This window comes from Pygoscelis adeliae, unplaced genomic scaffold, assembly GCF_000699105.1.
Source record: "Pygoscelis adeliae isolate BGI_AS28 unplaced genomic scaffold, ASM69910v1 Scaffold402, whole genome shotgun sequence".
NCBI lineage: Eukaryota > Metazoa > Chordata > Aves > Sphenisciformes > Spheniscidae > Pygoscelis > Pygoscelis adeliae.
In genome coordinates, this window is record NW_008824411.1 from 6,525,617 (window position 1) to 6,546,950 (window position 21,334).

Sequence of the window (21,334 nt, forward strand, 5' to 3'; positions counted from 1 at the left end):
GGCCGGCCCCTGCCCCGGCAGCTCCAGGTGAGAAAGAAGCGTTTCTCTTATCCCCGCCGCCGCCTCTTCTGGGTTTTGGTGTTTTTTTTTCTCCCTGCGACCCAGGTCAGGGTAGCCTGTAGAGGAGACTAGAGGCACGCTTGCGATAAATTGTTTTCCCTGGATCATTTTTTTTAAACGTCTTTTCCAAATCATGTTTTTATTTGACTTTTGGCATCTCACAGTGAATCGTGATTCAAAGTACATAAAACCTAATTTGTCCGTCTTTTTTTTTTTTCTGAGCTCTTTGCTTTTTTTCCCCTCTTTCTTATGTAGCGCACAATCTGTAAACCACAGGGGTAGCTGAATGCCTAATGTGAAAACAAACCTTCTTGCCCTCTACAGCCTTTAGGCTGCGGTGAAGGTAGCAAAGTAGACCAGTTCATATAATTATACACACACACACATATATATATATATGTCTAGGTAATAGCATCCTTCAAACTTCTCCTTGCAAGCTAAAACTCTAGCACATTCTGTAAATGGTGTGCTTGGTTTTATAACTAAGTCATGATGCCTGGCACACTGGCGTCTGTGGAAAGTCTTCTGTAGTCATGGTCCAGGCCTTTTACCAGTAGTTGCAGGCAGGAAACTGTTCAATGTACACCCACGTGGTGGGTGTCAGTATGTTTCAGTCTTGGCTTGTCAAGCCCCCTTTCTGCTGTGTCTTCTAGATTTGAATGTGAAATTGTCAGCATGCCTCAGGACTGATCTGCAGCTTTCCCTTCTCTTGCCCCTGAAATTTGCAGGGCACCAGTTTGCAGCAAGACTGTTCAGGTTTCTGTATGAAAGTGTGACTGAAACGTAGAAATAATTTCTCTTTAAAAACTTGTTTAGAATAATTTCATGTCATGTTTATGTCCTAATGTCTTACAGCAGTCATATTGGGGAATATATGGAGTAATTTCTTTGTATATGTCTGAATTATGCTGGTGTTGGGGGGGCAAGGGGGAAACCCTGTAACTGTTTTGTCTTGCCTGTCTGCAAAAGCCACAAAATAATTTATTGTTTTTGTTCAAGACTTCAATAGCTTCGTTGCTCGGACCAACACTTGTGGAGAGCTGCGTTCTGCTCACGTGGGACAAGAGGTCACACTGTATGGATGGATTCAGTATCAAAGGTAAATGCAAACCAAGGTAAAAATGGAGATGCTTATTTGCCAGATCCGATGTATGCTCTAGGCCTGGATTCAAACACTTTTTTTATACTTCAGGTTATCTTTTCATATCCAGCAGTAGTGACTTCTGAAGTGAGTAAAACAGTTGAGAACTGTGCCAGATCAGTATTTAAAATTTTCAGTTTCGTACAAATGTTAATTGATCCTCATTACAACACTGTAAAGCAGTTAAATATTGTTACTGTCATTGTATAGGAAAGCAAGCAAGTAATAGCATATTTATAGCAATTCTGACAGCGGTGAGCAGATAATTTCTTTTATATAGTGTCCTTAAATTTTGAACAAATGTTATTTGTCTTTTCAACTACAGTATCTAATAAAGCAATTTTAAAGTATGCAAGCTTTGCTTAAAAAAGAAATGTTAAGAAAAAATATTAAGAAAAGGTGGTAAGCAGAAGATGAAATGTTAATTCCAACAGTTTGCTTTAGGTGGCATGATATAATCACTCCTAATGGAGTTGTACATTTTGTAAATGTAGGGTGAAAAGCATGTCTGCATACAGCATGGACAATGCTACAAAATATTCTGATCCTGGGTATGTGCTTGTAAAATGGAGATAGGTCCTGTGGCTTTTATGAAATTAATTTGTATCAAAAGTCATGTTTTGCATTTTACAGTCCAGAGAGGCTGGTTTTTATCCAGCATTGTTCTGCAGTGGTGGTCTGCATGGATTTTTTTATTAAAAGGTCCTGAGCGTCTCATCTTTAAACAGTCATGGGTGGAGTTCCAGGAAACAGATTTAGGATTATTGCAATGAGATCATTGCGCTCTTGCTTTTAAAGACAGCCAGAGCATGTTCCATTTGACAGTTTCTTGATGGATTAAATACAATGGTAGCTGTCTCTGCTGCAGCTGAAGAGATCAAGATTTATGATTCTGAGTCTAGGGCTGTGGATTGTTCATGTGAAACTTTTTATGGGACCAGTGTTCTCCTTCCTGTTTTGTGGTTTGGTGGTTTTTTTTTTTTCTGTATCCGTGTGAACTTTAGTTTTATTGCTCATCTAAATGTGTTTATCTGAATGATGTTTCCGTGAAGCAGGAAATTGCACGTGTTCAGAATCCCTGCTCGACATGGATTAATTGTCAAGTTAAAATCCTGCCTCTCCTGGTTGTTTGCACATTGTTTGTATGTGGCTGGGCAAAATCTGAAGCAAATCATTCAGATTAGATTCAGATGTGGGAAAAGTATCTGTACATACATGTCCTGGTTTCGGCAGGGATAGAGTTAATTTCCTTCCTAGTAGCTGGTACAATGCTGTGTTTTGGATTTAGCATGAGAACAAAGTTGATGACACCTTGATGTCTTAGTTGTTTCTGGGTAATACTTACGCTAGTCAAGGACTTTTCAGCTTCCCATGCTCTACCGACTGAGAAGCCTGGTGGAGGTGCACAAGGAGCTGGGAGGGGGCACAGCCAGGACAGCTGACCCAAACTGGCCAAAGGGATATTCCATACCATGTGACGTCATGCTCAGTACATAAACTGGGGGAAAGCTGGCCAGGGGGGCCGCTGCTCGGGGACTGGCTGGGCATCGGTCGGTGGGTGGTGAGCGATTGCACTGTGCATCACTTGCTTTGTGTATTACTATTATTATTATTCTAACATTATTATTATTATTTTATTTCAATTATTAAACTGTTTTTATCTCAATCCATGAGTTTCTCTTACTTGTGCTCTTCCAATTCTCTCCCCCATCCCACCCGGGGGGAGGGAGTGAGCGAGCGGCTGTGTGGCGCTCAGTTGCCAACTGAGGTTAAACCACGACAATACATTACTTGGAAGTTCTTTGAGATTAGTCACAAGGTACAGCAAGTAGCTAGTTGCCATGTGCTTTGGCTTAAAAAGCAGAAGACTACTGAATTATTGAAAAAACTGTTCTTCCTTTTGTGTTTTTCATGGATCAGACAAGGCCTGTTTCTGGTTTTGAGGGATTTCCAGGGACTGACCCAGATCATCATACCACAGGATGAGGTAAGTGCTACCAAAATATGAGTGTCTATCATTTTAATTTTTCGTTTGGTAGCTTGGGTCCAGCAGACATGGAGAGCAGAACGAGTGCTCTGACTCACAAGTAGACTTAAGCGTTATGAGAACCCTGGTCTGACACAGCAACGGAAACATTAACACTGTTTCGTCTGGCTTATGAGGAGTGATCCCGGATTCAAATGGGCCGTTAAGAAATTAGGCCTTTGAGCATGGTGCATTTCTCCTGTTCTTTGAATTTCTGTGAGACATTTTCATCTTCTTGCAGGCACATTCCCATGTGAAGAAGCTCTTGTCTAATGCCCCAGTGGAGTCTGTTGTGCGAGTGACTGGAATTGTGTCCCCTCGGCCCCCAGGGCAGGAGAATCCGGTGAGGAAGTTGGGGTCTTTCAGGGTTTTTTTCCTTGTGGAAAAGAGCACCGGATAGTAAGATTATGGTGGGGTTTGTGTCATAGCTTTGCCATGGGTTCTGGGTGTGTGACAGCCTATCCTCAGATAATGTGAAGGGAAATAACTGCTATGACATGTAATTTAGGGGAACCTCAAAGCACATTAGACACCCATGAATTAAATTGTATTCCAGCCCTTTGAAAGGATAATGGCTAGCTTCTTCAGGCTTTCAAAATGTGGTTGAGAATTTCTTTTTCTTGAAAATAAGTATTGTCATCACAAGTTCCACAGCATGCGGTGACCTATTTCTCACTCAGAATAGATTTTGCTGTTCTCGTTGTATAGGAAACAGAGGTTGAATAACTTTTTTGATGTTATGCATTCCCCAGCTCTTATGGTAATCAGCCATAGATTAATCTGTCAGGATTGTACATATCCCATCACTGGCAGGCCTAAAAAGAGAACCTGGATTTATGACAATAACTTTTTTGCTCTGACCACTTATAGATGTCCATAAAGAATGCAGGCTTCAAGCAATGCTTTTGTTTCTTTTAATCACTTATTTTATTGGAAGGTTGTATATACTTTTCCCTGGTAAATAGAAAGAGTTCTATAGGATCAAATGAACTTTGACGTGTCACAGTGCTAAGCAGGGGAAGCTGTCTGTTCTCCCTCAGGATCCAAGAAAAAGAAGACCAGTTCTGAGAACTGGTGTATAGAACTGGAATTTTTGAGAAGTTCCTCACAAATTGCCTTTTTTGACTTGTATTAAGGACTGATGGTGATGCTGCTAATGCACACTAAAATGTATACTGCATGGTTTCATTGAAGCTAATGGAACTAGTATTTTGTCCAAATGCATGTGCCCTAGAAGAGTCTGTTCCTCTGTGCTCAGCACGTCCTTCAAGGAGAAGGCAAAGGAAAATAATTATATTGCTTGTAGAGATCAGTTTGCTACTGGGAAAGAGCATGCCATCTTTGGTGAGGTGACTTGTGTTTTTCTGAACAGAAGGGAAATCTGGGAGAAATTGGTCCTTGAGAGAAGTTCTGAGTTATACTGCGTTAGAAGGCAGGGAGGATAATCACGTGGGTTTCTTTTTCCGCCCCGACCATCTGTGAAATACCTTTGTCCAATTGTTTTCCCTAAGTTTGGAATCTAATTTTTTTTTTGCCTTTTTGCTCCAGAAAATGCCAACAGGGGATATTGAAGTGAAGGCGGAGACTGCAGAGATCCTGAACTCCTGCAAGAAGCTACCTTTTGAAATCAAGGATTTTATCAAGGTCTCAGCATTTCTTCTTTTTTTTTTTTTTTACCAAAGTGGTGGCTTTTCAATAAATTGGGAATTTGCCCAGGGTGATGGTAAAACATCTGAGAGCTTCGTCTGGTTATCCCAGCTCTGCTTTGGGGGAAGGATGGTATTTAAGATAGGGATACTGCTTGTTAGCTGTGAGGATGTATTTCTAATTAGAGTTAAGCAGAAAACAAGGCTTGAATGATTCCAGTGCACAGGGTTTTCAAATATCACTGTAAGAACAGATGGTAAGGGAAGAGTGAAAGAAATCGGGCTATGCGAGCTTTTTTGAGAGTGTGAAACAGAGCCTGCCAATGCACTGCTGTGTTTTAAGGCAAGGGTACTTAGTCTTATCTGGGCAAGTAGCTAGTCAGCCAGAGGATTTTGTTCCTCTGTAAGTACGCAGTCTTATAAGAGGTTAGTTTTAGTGCAGGCTCCATGGTGCAGGAGTGGCATCACTGTTATTTGAAGACTTCTCTGTGCCATTGAAACTGTGACTGATAAATAGGTGTTGGAATTGGGGGAACTGGGTCCTGTTCCTTCTGTGTTACAGGTCTTGGACAATTCCCATCATCCACACTACTTTAGTTTTCCTGTCTGTAATAAGGATGTATCACCATTTAGTTTTTCCTTAAGATCTATGTATGATACCACTCCTGCTTACAAATAGCAAGGAGGATTGCTACAGTCTGTTGCAGTGGACTGAGAATAAGGAGGGCTGAAATCCTGAGCTTTATTGAGGCAGCTCTTATCACAGTAAATGTCCGTCTGTTTTATTTCTTTTTTTGAAGTAATTGTCATGCATGGAAACACTCTCAGTGGCTGATGTTTGTGTAGGTTGTGGGTAATGGGTGGGTTGTGGCAACAGAGCAGCATTCTTTTTTAGCTTCCCTGTTTTGTCCTGTGGCTTTAGGAGCAGCTTCATTGGATGTGCAATTTGAATTTTGTCTTAATCCTAATTACTTCTTATCTCCAGAAATCAGAGGCCTTACGGATGAAGTATCGGTACTTGGACTTGCGTAGCTTCCAGTTGCAGTATAACCTGCGGCTGAGATCACAGATAGTGATGAGGATGCGGGAATATCTGTGTAACCTCCATGGTAAGAAAAGTGCTTGAAGAACAGTGAGCAGCAAACAACACTTTAGCCCTCCATTCTTCTGTTTCCTATTGCTGGGAAAGACTGCCAATCAACTTGCTACTCCAAACCGGTCCCACTTAGTAAGGACATGTCTGCTTGCAGTGGGGTCTTTAGAGGGATGTTGGCAGGCCTGAAGAACAAAGTATGTTGAAATCTCTTAGCATGCTACAAACAAATTGTTTCAAATGAGCTATATCCAGGGAGAAAAGACCTTTTGCAGGTAGTTTCCCTCTTTTGGTCACCCAACTTGAGGCATGTCAATGAGATGGATTTCTTACAGGGCTTTTGCTTATCTTAAAATCAGGAAGTCCTTTTTGGAAAAGCGAAACCTAGTTCAAAATGGATAGAGAACAATTTTTCAGCCTATATGGAGTCCTCTGTCATCAACAGTTCTGGCAGGACATCAGGGTAGCTCAGAGCCTTTAAATCTGTCTTTACACAAGTTATTCTTGGAAGCAGCAAAATCTGTAGATTTTGGAGAGGCTACATGGTGTGCTAGATCACCTATTTTGCTGACTAACTCTACTCTAGCTTACTTTGTGTCATACTAGTTCTCCCTGCTCTCAGCATATTCTATGTCTGAAGCATGTGTTTGTTCCTCAGGGTTTGTGGATGTAGAAACTCCAACGCTCTTTAAAAGAACGCCAGGGGTATGTACGCTGTTAGTAATGCATTTTAGCCTCCTGCAATTGCATAGGCAGTTCATGGTTGAATTATTGCCAATTGCCACTTGGCCTTCATTGCTGTTCCCCCACTAAGGAACAGCTCATGTGCAAATTTCTGCTATGATACATGGATCCTTTTAAAAGTAGAGGGAGTGAAAGGGAAGAGGTGATATCTTGTGTCTTAATTTTGAACCTTCAAATGAGTAAAGCTTCTGTCTTGTAGAGTGCATGTTGAATGCAAGTCCCATCCTGGGACAGCCAGATTATAAAACCAAAAAACTTCCTCTAAGCACTGTTTCCCCAGCATTTATCTCTTAACTAGTGGGTTACTGCAGTGGCACTACTCAAGTCATTTTAATTTCTGAGTTTATATTCCTTTCTTTCATTTCAAAAATAATCGGAGAGCTGTAGCCCAGGAGTTGTTGATGCAGCTAACACATGGAGTTCTTGCAGTTAAACCCCTGTCTTGGATGGTGTATGCACTACTGTCTCAGAGCAGAAGGTGGAGAATCTTCCTTTAGGGTATTTTGGACCAAGTTGGTTAACAGATTTTTTTTTTTAAAAAAATGTAATGGGCAAACAGCCACTTCCTCACAAGTGGAATTTCATAATGGGGAGAACAGGTCCTTTCCTCTTGCGCTTCTAGTCTGTGCTATCAGGAATTGAGGCCACTTACTTGCTGAACTGTGTAAGCTTTTCTTTCTGATGCTAGGGAGCAAAAGAATTCCTTGTGCCCTCGAGGGAAGCGGGCAAGTTCTACTCTCTGCCGCAGAGTCCTCAGCAGTTCAAGCAGCTCCTCATGGTTGGAGGCCTGGACAGGTAAGAGTTTCTTGGACTCCTGTTCTCTGCATGTCCTGTCCAGGGTTTGCTTTCTTTGATCTGTGAGGTTTTAGATACTTCCCCAAGAACTTACTGCCAAGGGTTTTGTGTTTTGAAGAGGGATCCTTAAATACTTAGGACTTTTCAGCTAGGCCAGGCCCTTTGCTCCAGCAATAATGCCTCCCAGTAAGAGGAAATGTATCCTGTTTGAAGGTTCTGTTCTTCACTGTTGTTTTAAAAGGAAACCTGATCTGAAGCACAGTCTGCCTGAAGGGCAGAAAATCTAGTGTGTGATACATTACTCTTGGAGAGGCTTTTATAGAACTAATTGAGGTGAGGCTGGGCAGCTGAGCAGGACTGAGGCAAGGAAAGCATGTTCTCAGGGTGCATGAGTACAAAGCTTTTAACTGGGTTTCTTTCTCCATATAAAATTGAAGGAGAGGGAGACAGTTTTTCATGCAGTGAACTGCAGGCTGGGTCTTGACCATGAGTGAGTTTTGCATGGCCCTTAGTAGAGTCCAGGTTTGGAACGGAAGGTGGGAAAAGGGGTTGCGTATGCCCCTGTTGGGACACAGTTCACCTGGTAGCCTCCACATGCCTCTGAAGGTGTGGTTGGAGATGGATACAGCTGCTGATACAGTTGCTTCCACTCAAAATTTCATGCTTTTGAGGGGATGGGAACAACCAGGTCTATAATCATCTGCTGCAAAGGGAACAGACATCTTTTTTTCTGTTTTTTTAATGGACAATTCTTTGGCACAATTTAATTTAGGGTACTTTAAATTGCTATCTGAGTAAAAGTCCTATTGCAGGTACTTCCAGGTTGCTCGCTGCTACCGAGATGAAGGTTCACGGCCTGACAGGCAGCCTGAATTCACTCAGGTAAGCAGCTCACACTGCCTTTTACCCTCCTCCTCACCCCAACAGCTTGTAGCTGTTTTCCCTTCTGAAGGTTCAGTTTCTGCTAGCTCTTGTGCTGCTTGGGGGGGTACAGTGTTGTTTGTGTGCTTCACAGACACAGCCCTTTGAAGTTAGTCTGGGACATGCACAGAGTGGATACTGTCCTTGGATGACTGCACAGTTCCACGTGCAGTAGATGTGGGAATTGTGTTGCAGCAGTGATTGTGCTTGATGATGCAATCTCCTCGTGTCCTGCTGGGTTGGGCATCCCATTCCTCAGCCTTGAGATCCCAGGCAGAGTTAGCCTGGTTCATTCAAGGCTTCTCCTTCTGTCCTTGTCATCATTACCTCATTCAGTTCTCTGAGGGGATCGTGTCCTGAGTCATCAGGCTGTAGGGAGATCATAAGCACACCCTCAGTCTAATGCAGTCATGCTATGATTTAATGTAGTATATTGTTTCTTTTTATGCTGGCTTTATAGTCAAGAGCTTCTGCAAGTAGCAATGCAAAGGCAAAACCTGTAGCTAATGTGGAATCCCCCCTCTTGTTTTCTATTTTAAGATAGATATAGAGATGTCATTTGTAGATCAAGCTGGGATCCAGAGATTGATAGAGGGCCTCTTGCAATATTCCTGGCCTGAGGAAAGAGGCTGCATTACAACTCCTTTCCCTTCCATGACATATGAGGAGGCACTGGCTGACTATGGGACTGATAAACCAGATACTCGTTTTGGGATGAAGGTGAGGGTTTGCCCATTGGAAACTTGCAGCTTTTCCTTTCTGTCAATGTTTTAAGAATAATCTTTGTTTAAATCATGTATACGTGATTGGCTGAGGTTCTTAATGCTGTAATTTACCTAAGGTGTCTATCCCATCATTGCTGCTTTGTACAGGTAATCATCTCTTGGAGAAGAGAGGGTTTGATTATTTGGTTGTGGAAAAACTTATGTTTTTAGAACATTTTAAAGATAATGTAGTGTTAGGAAGCAATGTATCTTGATTATCTTAAGAACAGAAGCCCATAAGGCATCCACAGATACTATAAGTGCTTTTCTCTACTGCACTCCAAAGCATACTCCTGGTGAGCATGCTTCATTAGACAGGCTTCTCTAGCCTTTTAATGGTCTGAAGATGTTTTTAAGATAACCAACTATGGTTGTGTGCATACACTGTTTGTTTATGAAATAAGAGTATGAAAATACGAAATAAGAACATTGACAAGTGTATTAAGAGGAGCAGTGCTGACAAGCAAGAAAGCATCTTATATTTCCTCAGGAATTAATTTTGGGGGTTTCTTTTTCAGTATACAGCTCTCTTCACTGTGGTAGGATGTCACTATCTCAACCTTGGGTTTTTCTGGCTGTCTTGCACTTCTGTTTCTGCAGTGCTTAGCCTCCTAATGGTTATTCCAGCTTGGCCCCATTCATTTCTTTCTATGAACCATTTGATTTCTCTGAGCAAAGAAATGATATCCCAGGGAATGGTGTTGAAGGCATTAAGACACAGGTGCAGGATTTTTGCTTCATGTTCCTACCACCACCGCTTTTTCCCGTGCGCTCTCTTTTCTCAGATAGTGGATATCAGTGACTTTTTACGAAGATCAGACATTCAGTTCGTGCAGAATGCACTCAGTTACCCACACGGCACTGTCAAAGCCATTTGTATCCCTCAGGGGGTGGTAAGTGATGCTTTTACCTACTGCTTATGGTTTATGTGAAATAAATAAAATGCCAATTTGAATTCCTTTGTTGGTATGGAAATGTTCCTTGCTGTTACTGGGGGAGTGGTGTCCTTCAGGGAACTTGGGATTGGTTGTAATTGATGTCAGGTTGGGTTGAGTGGTGTTAGAATGGAAATGATCAGGTGACAGGAAGAATATATCGTCCTCAGGAAGGGGAGGAAGAGAACAGAGCTGCAAGATCCCTTGAGGATAGGGAAGCCTCTCAGGGCTTCAGCTTGCTTTTGTCAATGATGGCTTCTGATGTGCATCTGAATAATAAATTGTGCCCTGTGGCAAGAGATTGAAATAGAGCCAGGTATGGCACAGCTCTGTTCTGGACTAGTGAGAGAAAGGTCAGGTGGTTACAAGCCCTTCTCATATTCGCTTTTGTTGCATCTGTGGGCACAACTCATGTCTTGTAACAAGAATGTCACGGACCAAATCCAAGGCTGACAAAAGATGAAGAAGATTACTTGACACAAGCTATTTGTTTTGGCAGGGAAGCATATTTAATTCTGGCTGTGGGCATCTTTGCAACTTGGGCAGTATGAAAAAAAAAAAATCCCTTGAACACTGAGTTTTATTTGGGGAATAGGACTTTCTCACCATGGTTTTCTCTTGGGATTTCTTTAATTTTGGCACAAAGTGCAAGTTACTGGCTTCCCACAAGAGGGCACTAAGCTGTGCGTTTGAGCAAAACAAAAGTGGAATCTTAAGCCCCTCTAAACATTAGAATAGCTGAAAAAAATCAGGATCCTGATGCAGGTCCTCACATCTGCATTTCTTGGCACACAAGAGCCCAGCTGGTTTCCTTCTGTTCCTCCAAATTGAGCTATGCCTTCCCCATCAACAGTGCGGTGTCATAATCTTGTTCCTGAATGCTGGAGACAGTTGGCATGACTTGACTTTGCTGACAAGCTACATCTGATCTGTGAGCAGGGAGAAAAACTGCAGCCAGATGTACAGCCTAGAGGGGTCCCTTCCTGAAAGGAGCCCTTGGAGAAGACACCCAGCTGCAGCTTAGTGCTGTGGTTCATTTTCTATTCCATAGCCCTCATAGAACTTGCACTAGAAACAAATAACTGGGCAGGTTTGGAAACAGCTCAGTCAGTAGGTTTGAATCCTGGTCAGGCTTTCCATAGATTTTTGCTGATGTTCAATGTGTCTTCTCTTGCTCTTTCCCCAGAGATATTTTAAAAATAAAGATTTGGAGTCATTAAAGGAGTCTGCAAAATCCCAGTTTAACCAGGTGAGACAGAAACACTGCTGAGGCATTGGAAACGGTGAATGACAAAGTGTGTATAAAGGCACTTGCAGGCAGAGGAAGGTAGAAGACCAGTTTTTAATAACTGAGTCAGTGCCTGAGCATGTGATGCTTCAAGACAACAGAGGGCAGCACTGAACTGACATAATCTTATCTATCTTTAGGAAATCATGGAAATTATCTGCAGGCCTGATGGAAGCTTGAAGTCTCTGCTTACAAAGTTTCTTGGTGAGGAGCAGCAGTCAGAGCTCATCCAAGCGCTGAACATGCAGGTGGATGATGTGGTACTGCTGGCAGCTGGTGAACACAAGCAAGTGGTAGGAAGCATTTCTTGGGTGGCTGTGTGAGTTGAATGTTGCTCATGATGGCATTGATGTTATCTGAACTTAGTCTAATTCTTATTAAAATAGGTCATCATCTAATTCTACGTTTCTCTGGAGCTGAAGTTATAGCAACAGCAAATAATGCATGAAATGTACCTATTGCTTTTATTTCCCCCAGTCAAATTCTGGGAAGAACTCATAACTGAAATGAAAGCTGGCATATAAACCAGGAACAAATCAGTACCTCCTTTTTTCTCTCACCTTAACTTAATTTTTAAAGCATCAAACAGTTTGGAAAACAAGGTCAAGTAGGTAATTTTGTCTCCCATAACCAGATGACTAGAGTGAAGCACAGCTGCTTATTAGCAGCATTGATGGGAGATTGTGTCCCTACCCTTCTCTGTATTCTTGCCCGCAGACGTTCCCTTCCAAGCATTGGTTTATGACAAGATGTCATGCTTTGCTTGATAGCCAAAATTTTGTCATATTCTCTTTCTGTGCCTTCATTTCTCTGCCTGCAAAGTGCAGATCTTACCTGCACTCCCCCAGTTAATCCATACATGTGTAGAGTTTGAGATTAGTGTAGGAGAATTCTGTGAGGATGGAACATTTGGAAGAAAATGAGCTTTCTAGCTGCTTACTTGCTTTTCTTTGTCAAACCCTGGAGCTGCTGCTGCCTCAGGCGGAAGGTGACACTTAGGAGATAAGGCAAAAGTGTTTAAGGCAGTAGTGCATTACAACTGATGCTGTCTCTGATACTACCTTTATGAAACACTTTCTCTGGTCAGTGTTTGAGTGACTTCCCTGTTAGTAAAATTGCCCTGTCTCATTCTCTCCCTTCTCTTTTGCAGTGCACTGCATTAGGAAGCCTGCGGTTGGAGAGTGCTGACCTCCTTGAGGCGTCTGGGCTGGTACTCCGTGATCCTACGACTTTTCACTTTCTGTGGGTGGTGGATTTTCCGCTTTTCCTCCCCAAGGAAGAGAATCCCGCTGAACTGGAATCTGCTCATCACCCCTTCACTGCCCCTCATCCTTCAGATACCAGCCTCCTCTATTCTGATCCCACAAAGGTAACTAACTTCATGCCTGCCAGCTGTGTGTCCTGGAAAACTGGGCAAGTAGCATCTGTTTTTACTGTAAAAAGGGATGTTTCATGGAACTGACTGCATATTGCATGTATCTGTTTAGAAGAGATGGCTTCCAGATTATGCTGAGTGGCAAATATCCATGTGTGTCCCTGACAAAAGGAGCTTACAGGAAGCAGCTGCTTAAGGGGAGGAGTCATATTCTGATCCATCCCATGTTGCTTTAGTTTTTGATCAACTTTGCAGAAGGATTTGTACTGTTCCCACCTCTGTCAGCAGCAGTCCGTGCCTCCGATAGGTCTGGTACCTGAACTGCAAGGTACCACTGAGAGAGCAGTGTTGTAGTATGTCATGGCTTCATTCCCAGTGTCTTTGCTGTCTGTGTGCAGGTTGGTGTTAAATGCAGCTGTGCCCCAGCCTTGCTAAGGTGCTTATTAATTTCTTTCTGCAGGTCCGTAGCCAGCACTATGACCTTGTGCTGAATGGCAGTGAAATTGGAGGTGGCTCCATCAGAATTCATAGCGCAAAACAACAGCGTTTTGTGCTGGAGAAAGTGCTGAAGGTAACACCTACAGATGTATCTAACATTCTCTTGGAGATTTAAAGGACTAATTTAAATATCCATTTCAAATTCTGAGAGAAACACTTGTGTGCTTCTCAGATACAGAAACATAACTCCTAGCCCTGAGGGATGGATGAATTCATCATACCTTCATCTTACATTGCTAATAGAAAGAGCATTGTTTGTCCAGTAACACTTCTTATGTAACTTTGCAGGAGGATTCTGAGGTGCTTTCCCATCTGCTTGAGGCTTTGGAGTTTGGAGCTCCACCTCATGGAGGAATCGCTTTAGGTGAGTGCTCTGTAGCTCTCCAGGATGCCGGTGTCTTGTGACTTTTTATTTTGACATATTAGATCCCAGGAACAAGCCTTATGCTTGTTAGCAAAAGCTTTGTCTCCTCCTGACAGAGAGGGCTGTTCTGGTATTGCTGTTTGGCACCACTAACGTGGTAACACTGTGTAGGCTTCACAGTGCTTCCATCTCTGTAGCTCCTTTGTAGAAGGGAACAGAGGTTTCGTCACCAAGTGCAGAATGTTTCGGTGTTCCTCCCCAGTGTCATAGTGTGATTCAGTTCTTATGCAAGGACCAAATCACATGTTGGTGGCTCTAAGGATGATCTTTATACACTGTTCTACAAATACCATATTCATTAAGATTAGGTCATCTTTATTCTCATTCCTCTGCGGCGAGAAGAGCATCCCTGTACTGCATGCCCAGAGGCCTGGGACAGCATGGTACTTTGTTTTGTGCCCTGGGTCACAGCCACGACCTCACCCTCTGCTTCAGTCTCACTTCTCTTCTTCCTGATCTGTTTTGCTCACTAATTCAGATAATGTCAGATATTTTTCCTAGAACATTGAAAGTTTGTGGTTTTAAGAAAGAAAAAAACCAAAACAAAACGTCCCACCAAAACAAACAAAAAACCCTACAAAAAACAAGGGTAGCATTTTAACCTGTGGTCTTCCAGTGTGATTTCCCTCCATCCAGTCACCCAGAGGCTCTTTTTCTTTCAATTCCTCCTAGTTGTAATCCTTCAGAACTGGTTGAGCAAGAGCTTTGAGCAGTTAAGTAGTGCCCTGACAGTGTTCCTGCCACTTAGCTGCCCTGGTTTTGTTATGCTGTCTTTTGCAAAGGCACTGTCTCTGTCTTGCAGTCCTTGGTGTGTTGCAGAACTTCCTGTAATATTGAAAAGCTTTATTTTGCTAGGCATTTCTGCTCTTTAGGCAAGTCTGTTTCTCTGCTACTAGTTGTGATTAATTTTTTTCCCCTTACTTGCTTCAGTTTTATTCTTCAAGCTCAGCAATATTATCTACTCCATCTGATTTTTCTGAATTGGAGGAAGTAATATAGGGCCATAACTCAAGTGGTTCACTAGTTTGTTTTCTGCTTCTAGGACTTGACAGGCTGATCTCTCTTGTCGTTGACGCTCCAAGTATCAGAGATGTCATTGCTTTTCCTAAATCCTTCAGGGGACGGGACCTGATGGGCAGTGTTCCAGACTACGTCACTCCAGAAGAACTAGAGCCATATCACATCCAGGTTTCCTGGCCTCTTGCAGAAAAAGAGGCAAAGCAAAACTGACTTAAAGCCAGTGATGTAAGCTGATCTGTTTAACCAGAGGTGGTTACAGCTTCTAAATACTAGAATTCAGTTCAGAAAACATCAGCTTATGCAATGTTATGTGAGGGTGGGGGACAGTGCAACCCCACTGTACCATGGCATTGTCAGGATTGAATGGGAAATAGATACAAGGGCTCCCCGATAGGAATTCACTTTTGGGTTGGTAATGGGAAGGAGAAGTAGAAAAGCAAAAGAACATAATTTTAGCATAGGATATTGAGAATGTTGGCTTTGGGGTGTCATGCTGGAATGATGATGGGATCTAATTTTTTTCACACACCACTTTTTCCATGTTGCTTGTAAAGTATTCCCCCTCACATCTGGAGGAGACAGTGTCAGCTTCCCTGGCAGATGGTCTGTATTCCTGATGATCATTGAATCTGTTAGCTGAGGACTGTTACAATAGAGCAGTGCTGTGCTGGGCCAAGAGCTCTGGACACTTCACAGCAAAACTTCAGTGCAACCAGCAGCTTGTCTCATGCTGGAGGATACAAGATCATCCAGAACTTGCCACAGGGAGTTCATATTCAGCTGTGTTCTCTCTTCAAAGACTGGGAGAGAAGCGTTTATATCATTGGCAACAGTTGTCCTCGTAATACTTTTCAAACAGGAGATGATCTGTCTTTGGGGCCTGTGGTCCTACTGCTTTTCAGCACACTAATTCTGAAGTTTGTATGTTTGTAAATAAACTTTATCTGGCAATGTGGTTCTGACTGAGCTTGGCTTTGGGCTTTCTCTACAAGAAGAACGAGCCACCAGTTCTTGTTTATGACCCCTGATCCCTCCAGGAGATGACAAATCTGTGACAGCGTAGCGGTGTTGCCAGTCTTCTGTGGATTCTGCCTGGCCCTGCAAACTTGCTGCTACTGTGGTGAGTGATGCAGCAGCAAATTCCTCGCAAGTAACTGTTCATACCTGTCCCACACCAGAACAGCCACAGTGCAGGAGTGACTGTACTGAGTAGAGCATGGGCTTTAGCAGCATCCTACCAGACCAAGCCACTTGGCTCTGCTCTGTAGTGTATAGCAAGCCCTCTGCAGAGGCACTCCATAGGTGTTCTTAACTCTCTGCTTAGGTTGGAGAGAGCAGAGAATTGGTGGGAGGAAAGGAGGAAGATGAAGAAGCTCAGGAAAAAAGAAGGAAGAGATTACCTGATGAATAAGCTAGGAAGATGGGGCAAAGGAAGAAAAGGGAGAGCTACGGTGTCCCAGCTGGGAAGGACAGCAGGAGGCATCTGCCAGAGGAGGTGCATGAGGACAGATGGAAGACTGTAATTCTCGTCTGAGCCGATACTGAACTCCAGCCTTCTGCAGGAGATCCTATCCTGCAGATTCTAACAGATTCTAGGCTGCTCCAAGGGTTATCAGCTAATGCAGTCTCCATGTTGTGGGATAACATTACATGGAGGTGCACACTTTTTTTTTAGATACTGGACTGTCCTGTTGATAAGAAATAGTAAGGGAGGTGGCTCTTCTCCTTAAGGTTGGGAGGGTTTTTTGAGTACTTTATACAGGCTGAAAGTACCATCCATAGACAAGTAACAGTAGAGCTGACTTGCTGCTGCTTTGCAGTTTATAAGGTGATGGAGTTGTGTGTAAAAGAAAACTTAAATCCTTTCTTACCTCATGCTTGTCATCATCAGTCTTGGAGCATGGTTAAATACTATTTAAAAAAAAAAAACAACCCACAACACAATCCTGGATTTGTATTCACGCTCATTCTAGCCAAACTGTGAATTCCTTAATTTTTTTCCTTGTATGAGCCATTCATTCTTATCTTGAAATTTATTCACCTTTTGTTTTACTTTTTTTTTTTTTTCCTGAGTAGAAGCTGTCAGTAATGGAGTGAGGATCAGTTTTCAGAGAGAGGCTGAGCCGCAAATTGGATCCCTAAGCAGATCCATGTTAAAAACATTTTTAAAAAATTGTTGTTGTTTTTGTGAGAAGGAGAATCACCTTGTGAGAGTTATACCAGATATTTTTGTTCCCTTAACTTGTAAGTGGTGATATGGAATACAGCCACTACAAGCCTATGTATTATATTCAGACTGCTTTTTTAGGGAATGCTGGATTTTGTTATTTAGTTTCTTTGCTGGTAGTGAGATTAAGATTTGCATGGAATTTGCTTGAGGATCACCTGTGTTCCTAAAGCAGGTATGTCAGAGGCTTGTTTGAGGACATGGAATCACAGAAAATAAGTTATTCTGAAAAGTTCTTCACTCCCTCAAGACTATTATTTATAGTAACTGTAAACATAATATGCTGAACTTTTTTTTTAATTGTGAAATAAGGGGTACTGTATCATTTGGTTAGTAACTGTTTGCAAAGGCAAATGCTGTTTACATCTGAAGAGTCCCAGTTCTTTAAATTAGGATTATCATCAAGCATTCAAAGGGTAACTGATGCTCTAAGAGGCTTAAGCAGAAACATAACACTGCCTGGAACATTCCTCTTGAGAGCACTTGTTAAAACGTGAGAGCAAGCTGTCTCCGAGGCATATACATCCCTCTTTCTTGTGCAAGCTGTTTTGTGTGATGTTTGTTTACCCACTGCTATGTTAAGTACTCACTGCAGTTATAAGTGTGTGACACAGCTACAGTTAGCTACAGTGAAAAAAATGCAACAAAACATGTTATCTGAGCTGCTGCAGTCCTGCCACAACGAGGTCAGTGGAAAAGATGTATCCCAAACTTATGCAAGCCATCTGTGCTTGGATTGGTCCATGAAGGTGGCTTACAATACAAGTGTGTGAATTTGCTGGTGGTTATGTGATTGTTGCCACAGAGAAGACATAATTGTTTTGTTTTTTATAGAGCATTGTGTAAGGTTTCACTTGGGTTTGCGGAAGCCTGATCTACAGAAAGTCACTTTAAACCACAGTCTAGTTGGCATACTTAGCTGCATATTTTGGTAGAAGCAAGAGTAGACAGACATTACAAAGAAATACGTGGCAATAAGGGGCAGTCATACTGCGGACCAGTATCTCATGTTTGCTGGAGAAAAGCTGCTGGCCTGTGATCCTGAAAATAGATGTTGAAACCACTACTTCAGTTCAGCACAATGTCCATCAGAAACACCTACTGAAAATAAGCTACAGCATAACCACAAACTGCAAGCTTTCACAGAACCCTTGTTGCTTCTACCTCCCTTTCTTTTTCCTGTATGAGACAAACCTATGGAGAAATGTTGCTATGTCAGCTATGCTCGAAGATGCAAAGTCCTGGACTCCTCTAAGAGTTACTCTTTAAGTAAAATCCTTCATTAGAGGTGTGGTGTGTAAGAAAAGGTTGGTGAGTCTGTATTGCTGTGTGGTTTGGGTTGGCTTTTTTTTCCCCTCCCTCATACAGCACAAGTCTCCAGGCCCAAGCCAAACTAGCAGCGTAGGTCTGTTCATCAACTTAATGGGAGTCCAAAGTCTTTGAGGGTGCCTTTATACTATTCCTTTTTGTCCAAAGAGCAAGCAGTAATACAATTAGTATATACAGACTCCTCCTTGTTTTGGAGGTACTAATGAGACTGTTGGCACACAGAGCAGCCTTCCATGCTACAGTATATATGCATGTGAAATTAGTTACAAACCCCGTATCACTATTATCTCCAGATTCCTGCACTGATTTCCACATGTCATCGTGACTCTTCTGCTCTTTCTTCAACCTCTTCTCAATGTGTGTGAGTATGTATGATGGACAAGAGAATTGCTCAGCCTCTGGGTACTCTACCTGGAGCAGTTGGCTTTGTTGGGAATAGAATCACCAGCTGGACACAGGTGCTGCCTGAGGATTTGTTTTGCGTCTTTGCTGGTACAGATCAGCTTGTGATGGTTGAGTGTGTTCCCTGACATGGTCTTCTCAACTCCAGAGAACTTAATGACTAGCATACAAGGGATGTGAATGTTAGAGTAGGTGATAGGATTGTACAAGGAGTGCTCTCGCAGAAATGAGAGTTCTGTGTAAGGCCTCTGTACTCCTTTAACCCCACCAGCTTGCTGATTTTCTTCTGTTAGATCTGAATGAAACACTGGTAAAATGGAGAGACAGTTTATTCCCCACCTGTAGGGGAACTGGCTCTGTGTATGTTTCAGTAGATTTGACTGGAACAACCCTCTAGTAAATTTATACCACCCTTTTGTAATGTTAGAGATAAGTTTCTGATGTGTTTTAGTATTTTTTTTTTTCTTCCAGAACAGGAATGTAGCACACTGGTGGGATTCTCAGCAGCCAAAGCGTGGGATTTTTTTTCTGAAAAGTTTCCAAGCCTATCCAGAATATTGCGGGTTGGGCCAAGCTGGGGAGAGATATCAGTGCTTGATTTCAACCATCCCAGATGGCTTGGGTGGCTTTGGCTGCAAAGGTTTTGTACGAAACACTGTAAAGACAGGAACTGTTTTCAGAATTCAAGCTGGAGTTTAATCCTATACAGTGCTGGTATTTAGCTATCTCTCTAGAGTTAGCTAAATTACAGATACAATATAACTTCACGGCAGCTTTGTGTAATCCCGTGCTGCAGATACCCGGAGGTTCAGGGTGCTGATTAATTTCCTGTTCTGTTGAAAACAGACTACTGCTGTAAGAAAATATTATTATTTGTGACAAGTCAGCAGAAATTTTCAAAGAATTTTCAGCTGTTGGCAGCTGGATTTGTACCCACTATTTTACCCCATGGGGAAAAGGGAGGAGCTACTACTCTGTACTGTCACTCTCCTGTAGCCTGAATCTGACAGGAGGACATTTGTGTATCCTTTTCTTTGTCTTGGAGAGTATGGGGACCTTAGCTCAGACCTGACGTAAGGACACTTGGTGTGGTGGAAGCCGGAGGGACATTACTCGGGCATACAAAACTACTCCTGGAGCTAGATCGTATGTTAGACCCAGCTTTGCTGCATGTGAGCAGGAGGTGGTGCTTTGTACATTCGTGTGGCAAATCTCCAGCCACCTCCACTGGAAGGCATGGCTCCACTGCTCTGTATTTCACAGGCATCTCTCCCACTGGGAGGAATGGAGCAGGTATGGCGTCAGGCGATGCTGCACTGATGTCCAGCATCTGGTGAATACGGGCAGCCTCAGAAAAAGTCTATAACGGCAAAAGCCTGGGGGATAAGGAGAGCTTATGCTCCCAAATATAAGGGTTTCTATTTTCCCCCCACTTTCTTTATACCTTCAGTTACTTGTACGATGATTTGTTTTGACTACACTCGCTTGTTATTGTCAGCGTACCTCTCGTTGAGGATGCTTGGTACGTTCTCTGTCCCTTTGGCCCATGTGTTAACAGCAGCAGAAAAGGCGTAGACAACTGACAGCCACCTAAGCGGTACCAGATGGAAATCCCTCGTGTAAGCTTCACATGACTTCACCTCTAAATGTTCGCTCTCTTATTCTAGGCTTGTGTTCTAGTTTGTTGGTTTTTTTCAAAGCATTGTTTTATGTAATTAAAAAATGTTGATTACATGCAGTCACCAGCTGTGCCAGCCATAATTCTACAGCAAACAGAGCTCCGTGACAGATATATTCAGCCTGGATTGGTCACATTTGCCTCTAATAACCCAGCAGGCTCCAGCTTTCTTGTTATGTTTTGATAGCCTTGGTGTTTACTGTAATGCTAAAGTAGAGTTTAAGAAAAGCATTATCGACAGTTCTCCCATTAATTTGGTCATACTATAAATATATTTGTATTTCTGTAGCCATGAGTTCCACTGTTATGTGTTATTCTAAAAAGTACTTCCTCCTGCTTAATTCAAATCTCATCAGATCATTTCATGAGGTACCTTCCCACTTAGGTTATTAGAAGGAATGAATATTGAAATTCCTTCTATATTTTCCATTCCGCTCATCACTTCACAAACTTACATCCTCTGTTTTTTCAATCACGTCAATATTAAGCTGTAGAGTTTTAGATTATCTCATCTGCATTCCTGTGGACATCACTGCATATCTCCTATGCTACTGGCAGTGACTTTCCATACACCCATTGACAGCTGAAGTGGCCAAAAGTTGATGCTGTTGTAGCCTGTTTGGAGTCTTTCCCCCCAGCCCCCCCACCCCATGTGTTAGTGTTTGTATTTGTCAACCTTCACTTTCTGCTCTGTACTGTGTAAAGGTACTAGATAACTTTTTTGGTGCAAAAACTAGTATTAACCATGTACTTCAGTTAATATTTTAAAAAAATATAAATTATCAGAAAGATCACAAAGTACCTGAAAAAGAAAGCAGCAAGCTTTGGCAACACTTTGCGCTTTCCCAAGTAGCAGGTGTATACCGAAGTGAATGATTAAAAACATTTCTGAGAACAGTTAGTACAAGGGACATGTACAGTGGCAGTTTTCTCTGGAACAACAATCACAGTGTACTATTGGATTTTTT

General features: G+C 42.4%; 1 protein-coding gene across 1 annotated transcript; it reads left to right on the forward strand.

Annotated features, from left to right (window-relative positions):
• Positions 1–2: 2 nt before the first annotated feature.
• Positions 3–15,685, forward strand: DARS2 (aspartyl-tRNA synthetase 2, mitochondrial; the record flags this gene model as incomplete). The annotated part of the gene is made up of 17 exons (XM_009320724.1): positions 3–27; positions 1,060–1,159; positions 3,122–3,188; positions 3,469–3,570; positions 4,776–4,871; positions 5,859–5,982; positions 6,625–6,671; positions 7,399–7,505; positions 8,318–8,387; positions 8,967–9,146; positions 9,976–10,083; positions 11,312–11,374; positions 11,554–11,706; positions 12,564–12,782; positions 13,249–13,359; positions 13,575–13,650; positions 14,753–15,685. Coding segments are annotated over 17 exons (1,836 nt in total), but the record flags the coding sequence as incomplete, so codon positions are not given.
• Between the last annotated feature and the right edge of the window lie 5,649 nt (positions 15,686–21,334).